At 43.0% G+C, this 8,316-nt stretch overlaps 1 protein-coding gene across 1 annotated transcript in view; it reads right to left on the bottom strand.

The window, feature by feature from the left end:
• Positions 1 to 2,470: 2,470 nt before the first annotated feature.
• The window catches only part of LOC144770638 (trypsin-like), a 140,179-nt gene continuing 134,333 nt past the window's right edge, over positions 2,471 to 8,316 (bottom strand). Inside the window, exon 5 of the mRNA XM_078655333.1 lies at positions 2,471 to 2,718. Within this exon, the coding sequence (XP_078511459.1) occupies positions 2,554 to 2,718 (165 nt within the window). The 3' untranslated portion in view covers positions 2,471 to 2,553. The remainder of the gene's footprint in view (positions 2,719 to 8,316) is intronic.

The following is an 8,316-nucleotide window of genomic DNA, read 5'->3' as shown; positions in this document are numbered from 1 at the left end:
TAAACACAAAACCACTTACCTAAATAAAATGAAATGTTGTACAGCCTTGGATTGACAGGAATCAAAGAGCAACTGCATTTCCTTTCATCTGTCCTTAACCAGCATGTGTAATGAGATGGCTGCTTTTTCAGTGGTTACACTACAGAATGCTGCCCACCCTCTTAACTCTGATTGGCTGTTGCCAACCAATCTGTGTGGAGGGTGTTTCACAACACTGAAAGTGTGTTGTATCACTGAGGGATGAGGAATGAGAATTAGGGTTGATAGACGATGGATGAGAAGTAAGGATGATGGATGAGAAGTCAGGATGATGAATAATAGATTTGAAAATTAGAAGTAGAGATGAAAAGTAGGGATGATGGATGAACAGTAAGGATGATGGATGGAAAGTAGAGATTAGAAATAGGGATGATGGATGAGCAGTATGGATTATGGATGAGAAGTAGGGATGAGAAGTGGGAATGATGGATAAGAAGTAGGCATGAAAAGTAGGGATGATGGATGAGAAGTAGGGATGAGGAGTAAGGAATGGGTATGTCCTCAAATAGATGGTTTACGCACAACTTAATCAATGTGGACGCAATAATTCACCTAACCTGGGTCATCAAGGTGTAAATCATTTTTTTTTAACAATTGTGGATACTCTCAAAAGATCATATCTACATGAATCTAGTAATGAGAAAGTGATTCACATAAGTGGATTAAGTAGCTACTATTTAGACATATTTCAAAACTCCAAGAAATATTTTAAAATACGTTTATTTAAAATATTTCATAATTACTTGTTTATGGTAGGTCCTGGCAAAAGTGTAATTATGGGGTGTAAACTTGTGTAAATTCTAGCATTTCTCAGTACGCTGAATGACAGAGATAATACAATTTGACTGCCTCACATGATTGAGATTGCGTTTGACCAGAAATCCTTATCGGGGAGCATGGAAACAACCCAAACAAACAAGGCGGTTGAATGGTGTTGGTATCATTTGCGATTTTGTGATTTTTATTAGTGTGAAATGATACCATGAATCCCCCTAAAAATGAAATGCAAAAATGCATTTCATGCTGAATGAAAATAGTGCAAAGTGCTAGATCAGTATTTTGGATACATTTTTTACAGAATTTCACTCAATTTTCACAAAATTAAATATGCTAATTTTGTGCAGGCCTGGATTCAGGCCTGTTTTTAAGAATGTGCTAAAGCATATTATCAAAAACATCCACAAATCAATCGATCTACTAGAATTCAAGTTGATTGGCAGGGGATGACGGGTTTTGCACATGTGGTCTGTCTCATTTCACAGTGGCCCAAGGCAGTTACTGTATATTACGTACATGTTTAAAGGGTAAACTTCAGCTTTACAGGAGGTAATAGACATGTTGCCTTGGTGTAACCAATGTAGGCTTTTTTACTACAAATTCTGAACAGTTAATTTTCTTGAAATACAAAAACATAATTAGTTTGAGCAAACCTTTACAGGCCAAAAGCCTCAAATGTAACAGGGCTACATAGAGGCAAATATTCTGTTAATCACAATAAAAAGCAAATGAATGGCCACACTCCTACAGTTTCCTAAACAGTATACAGTGAAAGTTGTAGGATATCTTACGCTTGGTAAATGTGTTTAAAAACAGAATTTAAGAAATATCAGTTCTGTTATTTATGTATCACGTTATACCTAAAATTATCACTAAGAGTTCATGGTGTTTTACAACTGACATTGCATATTCTGAAGTGTGAGTATTCTGTTAGAGGCTTCTAAAAATCTAATACAATTGGCTACTGAATAAAAAGTTAGGGGCTCATTATGATATTGGTGAGATCAACACCGCCAGCACATCGGTGTCAGAGCCACCGACATCTGAAGCAGCAGTCAGACCATTGCATTACAATGCGGTCAATCCGACCACATAGGTGAGGGACCAACCGCTGCGGTTCTGACAGGTTCAAAGAGCTCATCGGCCCAACAGTCAGAATGCAATCCCTACAATGAGGGCGGTGCCTGCTCATGCACCCCAATAGGGATAAGGATGGCCCTTTCCGACGGATTTTCAATGGCGGTCCAATCGCCATTGAAAGGCTGTTGGAAACTGACTTTGGGGGCCCATAGCTGTCCTCCCTCCATGACCTGCGCTATAAGGCCAGAAGTTCGCCACATGTGCCCCCACAAACACCCATGCCCCATGTGCCTGCCACAAGGTGCAGGGATGTTTAAAAACATGCCTTTTTGCATTGGGGCCTGTGTTGGAGCCCTTTTCCGGACCACAGCACAAGCCTCAATGCAAAGAGGCATGTTTCCAACTGCCTCCATGATAATTGTATCCTAATTTGATGGTCGGGCTGCTGACTACCTGTAAGTCAGTCCCTTTACCACAAGATGCCGGTCAGACACTCGTCCAACCGGCATTGTAACCAGGGCTTTAATTTCAAAGCAATTTCAGATACCAATACGAATGCATGGACCAAAGCATATGATATAGCAGTTATTTTTATTCATATTGTTAGACACAGTATTTGTATTTGATGCCAGGATGGAGACCCTTTGTGTGAGACTGCTATTTTGGACAGATTCCAGTTTCTATGATGCCATCGATCCATTCCTTGTATTTGGAGACGTTGGTGTAGACACCAGGCTTGCCTGGTTCAGCACAAGGTATGTGTCCCCAAGAAACTATGCCAGCCAGCTCCCCATTACAGACCAGAGGCCCACCGGAGTCACCCTGCGAGTGAGACAAAAAACACAGTGCTATGTCACAGAACGCTATGCATGTATGCAGCTGCTGACAAACAAATCAACATGCTACAAACGTCTTGTTATGTCACGTACTGCGTTTAGTGTAACTAGGGAAATACAATAGTTTCAACCGTCACAATACAGAATATTTTGTTTTTGATCTGATGCCCACGTACTAATTCAGTGATTTGCGGGGTGGCAAGGGTGATGTCCATCCGCAGGCTTGCAAAGCACCAGTAATGATGATGAGCTCTAAGTGCCACTCTCAGGGTATCATTACCTGCCATAGAAATACATTCTATTGAAGTGGTAAAAACAGATACTGTGCTGCATTGCAAAATGCAAGATCCTATGTATGCATGTTGCATTGCAGTGGCTGTCTTGGGACAATTGGCTGTAAAGGGGTGAGAAATGACTCATGCGTCGCATGCATATTCAGTTGTATCGAACAGGACATGGCATCTGTAAATCAGTGTATGAGAGTACAAGGGCCTTCTAAGTTGTGCACGGTCCTTAGCACTGAAGAGCTGCTGTGTATTTGGGACTGACCACAAGAATGCCATCTTTCATCACACTTTTTGTAAATTAACATTTTTCCCATGTGTTAACTTTCACCTTAAAAGTCAGCTTCTCTTACCCCACCACTTATCTGTTTAAGAATGTGGTCACACATACCAGCCATATCACCATTTATAAATTGCTGAGCACATTAATAATATATTATGGGCCCATTACGATGTTAGTCAGAAGAGCATCCAACCAGCATCATGTCGGAAATGGAACCACCTCACAAGGAGTCGGCAGTCCGCTTCCCAAATTAGGATGCAACCGCCTTCCCGGCTGTTGGAAAATGTATCTGTCCTATTACAGCTTGTGCTGTGGGCTGCATCACAAGCTGTAATAGGAAAGATTCACTTTTTAAACATCCATGCATGGATGTTTGGGGGGCACTACAATGTCCCCCAGGACTCATAGCGGAAGCAGCGGGAGAACGGGGGCCCTGCTATAGACCCCCACAGTCCCTTTAAGACAGTCCTTTGATGACCTCCGTTGAAAGGCTGTCGGAAACGTGCATTGTGATCTCCAACTGCATTTTGGGGATTAAGATCCACCTTTGGCCCCGATTCCTCCCGCAGGCATAGGTCGGGCCACCTATATCATATAATGGCAGTCAGACCGATGCTTCAGATGTCAGATGGAATGGCAACGATGAGCTGTCAGATGGCCGTTCTTCCCAACATCGTAATGGGCCCAACATGTCTTCCCCACCCTGCCCCCTTGTTTGAAGGTATCACTGGTAGGTTATTAACCATTTATGGTACTGTGCAAAGTGGTGACCCTTCTGCTCACCTTTTCATGGCTATTCATGAAGTACAAAAGACTCAAAAATACAACTTCCACTAGATGATGGAAGACGTGGCTACATTTACATAGGCAGAAATTCCTCAGGTCTGTTGACTGGGCCCGTTAATCTCTATTGTAAAATTACTGTGGTTGCGTAGCAAAGTCGTCCTTGTGCCATGGGCACCCCCATTTGTTTGTGCTGACTAGTACTGGTGGTTACTGACTCTGACTGTCCCTGGGCTCTGCCTAATAAGGCCCAGGGCCAGTGCTGTGCTGAAAACACAATTAGAATACAGTGAAAATACCTACATGCACTAGGGTACACTATGGGTTAGGGTACCACTAGGATTGCCATGACCTTCCCTAGAAGCTCCTAGTACATAATAGGGCAGGGGGGATACAACTGCCTTTAAGTACCTAGCAAATAAAAGGGCATGGCAGTTTAGAGGCCAGCAGCCCTTTCTGCACTCGCATGTGTGCACTGCTGATGGCTGAGGACTGTTTAAAAGGAATCCTGTGTTTCAGGGCTGCTTTTAACATGTTATTTGTGCCCAAATTCACATTTGGTGGTTGGGGCTCTTAAAAGCTGATAAACTACAATATTCTGGCCTATTATGTTCCCCTAGAGTCTGCTATAGGTGTCCCACGGGTGGGGGTCAGGTACTTATAAGGAGGACCATTTCAAAAGAGGTTTATATGCCTTGGGGATAGTGAAATTGCACATTTCACTTCCCTTGTTATAGTAAAGTGCTTCCCAAAATCAACTTTTGTGCTAAGTCATTGTGGAGTGAGGATCTACAATATTTTCACATATTCAGAACCCCTAAAGTCGGCCCTCGGTGTTGTGGGGTGGGGGTTCTGTAGATATAGGCAGGGTCCTTATAAAAGATGTTTTAACAACTCCTGGTGGTGGAGAAATTGTGCTGTCAGATTTCCCCATTGTAGATCCCCAGCCACATAGGTTAACATGGCAGTCAGTTATTATTTAATAACTAATGCTAGGCTTTACAGAAAAATATCATTAAAGGACATAGGAGAATGGTATTAATGAATCCAACAGTATGCTATTGTTGAATGTATCCTGACTTTCTTGTCTGCAAGCCAAAATTCTACCTTTCAGTGATTTGTCTTGATTGGTCAAAGTAAATAGAATAGGATTAGCCAGGCTGATTTGATGAGGTGATAAGTAGCACCTGGGGTAAAGAGCCATTCTGGGAGGAATGTGTTCTGTTGTATAGGAATGCCCAAGCAAGGGGGAGGGTTCGTAAACCATGAGATTCAATGGCCAAGGGGGACAGGCAGAGAAAACCAGGTCCATCTATGCCCACCCCCTCTGATCCCAGCCAGATGGCAGGCTTAAGTAAGGAATGTGCAGATACCGGGGGAGGGGAGATTGTGGAGATGGCCCACCCTGGAGGTCAGTTTAGCCAGCTCTTGCCTCTCTGCTGAGACTTTAGCCATATTGAACTTTAGAGAAATAGTGCTCTCTGAAAGACCAGTGTTCCACCCTTTGGAGGAAATGTTCATGGTCTGGGGAGTTGACTTGTACCGCATTTGGCTGGCGTGTCCATCTGTGTGACCCCAGAGGGCCTGAGAGCCTCTCAGATCTGTTTCTGGAAACCACAGAAGAAGAAGGGTCCATGCTGGAAGTTTGATTTGCACCAACCAGGCCTGCACTCTGACTGCGCCTGTAACACTCTCTGGAACTACAGCCCTGTGGATCAAACCTGCTTTAAAAGGACTAAAGAGTATCCCTACAAGCTACAGGTTAAAAGAGCTCACATGGATCATCACCACAAAGAATCCCCAACCAGGAATGATTCCAATGGATTTGGAAGGGTTTGTCCAAGTGGATTGTAGGAATTGAATTCCAAAACTTTCAAGGTCACCCTTGGAGCTTATAGGACACTTAGAGTAGATTTTGGACACTTTTGAACCCCCAGGGGACTTCAGGAAGACGTTCTAGACGTTTGGAGCAACTTTGGAAAAAATCTCCAGAAGTGGATTGACTTGACTCGGCCAGCCATGCTGCCGACCCTCAAAGCGAACCGGCCTGCCCTCAAGTTCATCCCCATGAAAAGCTCTAGAGATCCAATTTTCAGAGTTTGAAGAGGAGCTAGTCGAAACCCAAGTCGGCGAGCCTTCACAAAAGCTGGCCTGGTGAAGAGTATCGTGGGACCCCAGGATAAAAAGCTTTGTAAAGGATTCTAACTCCGAAGGTAGAAGAGGTGACCGGGACATAGAGAGAGAAATAAGCCACCCACCTTCCAGCGGGAGCCTGCCTGAATTTCTGGTTCGTCCTGCTGGAAAGCTCAGGAGGTCTAACTTGCATAGGTTTGACTGGTAGCTCATCACAAGGCAAGCCAGCATACCCGCACAGAATCCGGACTGGTAGAGAGGTTCAAGGTACCCCGGCAGAAAAAGCTCCAGAAAAGTTTAGAAGTCAGAAACTAAAATCTTTGACCGAGGCTTACTGCAAAACTTTGATTTTGTCCTGGTCTAGTGCACCAGATGTCCCAACAGGCACTATAGGTATCAATGTGTTATATAGTGCTAAATATTTAAAAAATCATTTCTCTAGTTCCCTAAATTGGACATTTTTCATTTCAGTGCCATTTTAAAAGTAAAACTATTTCCTATTTTTATATATTGGTGTTGGAATTTTATTGTGAGTTGTGGCTTAATTATTTACTGAGTTGTTATTTTTAAATGCTTTACATACCTGTCTCTGAAGTTAAGCCTTCCTGCTCGCAGCCAAGCTACCTATGGTTGAGCATGTGAATAATTTTCTGAGACCTACTCTTAGCCCTATATTGTGCTAGTGACCTTATTGCCAGTGGTAGATATATATGTACCACTACTAATTATCCACTTTCCAACAGGTTGTAATAGTGGGCACAATGTAAGGAAGGTGCAGATTCAAAGTTCTGTGGTACCATTTAGGCCTCTGCTGCTTCACTCTTATGTGTGTCCATTGAGGTGCGTAGCAGCAACTTCACTGAAGAACATAGCTGGGTCATATGAGATTCACTGGTTATTGCAATCTGGATAGCAACCCGATAACATTTGAAACCTTAGCCACAATATGAGTTTGCCCAACCTTCAATACTACATCGGAAAGTTGTTGGCTATTACACAAATTCACAGAGGTAAATTTACTCATAAAATGTGTTTCTGCTACCAGGTGAAAATCTACATTTTTGCTATTCGCCATTTCTGAGTGTAGATGCACACATAAATGTTGATGTATCTGTCTTCACCAGCTCAAGTCAGGGGGTAAAAACATCTCAGAGTGTATGCACATGTGTAAAGTTATTTCTCGTACTGCTGTGGCAGTGATCTACCAGTGGGAAGGTATAGGGAACATGAATAATGTTTATAAATATTTAAGAGAATATTAAACACATTTTAGTGTTAAATAACACACAATAGTATTAAGTCATTTTAATAATAAATCGTAAAGTGTGAGGGTGGAAAACAGACCACCAACCAATGACCTCAAATAGCACAGTAGTACAGGATGAGCCACGTTTGACTAAGTAAGGCTGGAACCTTTAAACATGAGTCAGCTTGATATACAGAATATATACAGGCACGATATGGGCACAATTTACTATATATTTTCATTACTGTGGATACTCTGCAGACCAACATAAGCATACTGCCATTCCTCCTTCCTGCAAACAGCAGCAGTGCCAGAATTCTTTGCAAAAGGCACCACACAAAGGACAGTAGGGCTGGTGCATGGCATTTCTCAGTCAGCCTTCAGCAATATACTCTGATAAGAGATGGATACTTTGCAGACAGTGAGAAGACATCATAAACAGTCCCCCTTTGATGTCGACACAGTCAATGTGTGCAAAGCAAATGTTCTTGCTGCAGATGGATTGCCTTACGTAGGGTCAATTGATTACACTTATGCAGGCCTGGAATCCCTTTGTTTCCACTTGGCATTTCTCCTGTTAGCTGGAACCGTAGGAGGCCAGTTTTGAAGGAATGGGGCAGCTAATGTCGCCTCTGCCACTTTCTCCAGCTTCCCCAGGGATTTACAGCAGGCACGAGGGCAAGAGGGGGGCTTTAGGAGACAGAGAGATGAAGAGAGAGAGAGCGAGCGAGCGAGAGAGAGAGAGAGAGAGAGAGAGAGAGAGAGAGAGAGAGAGAGAGAGAGAGAGAGAGAGAGAGTGTGGACAGAGAGCGAGTATGGAGAGTGAGATAAGAACTGCAATAAGGCTAGTTTGAA

Source organism: Lissotriton helveticus, chromosome 7 (genome assembly GCF_964261635.1).
Source record: "Lissotriton helveticus chromosome 7, aLisHel1.1, whole genome shotgun sequence".
Classification (NCBI taxonomy): domain Eukaryota; kingdom Metazoa; phylum Chordata; class Amphibia; order Caudata; family Salamandridae; genus Lissotriton; species Lissotriton helveticus.
This window is presented reverse-complemented; position numbering and strand designations above follow the sequence as displayed.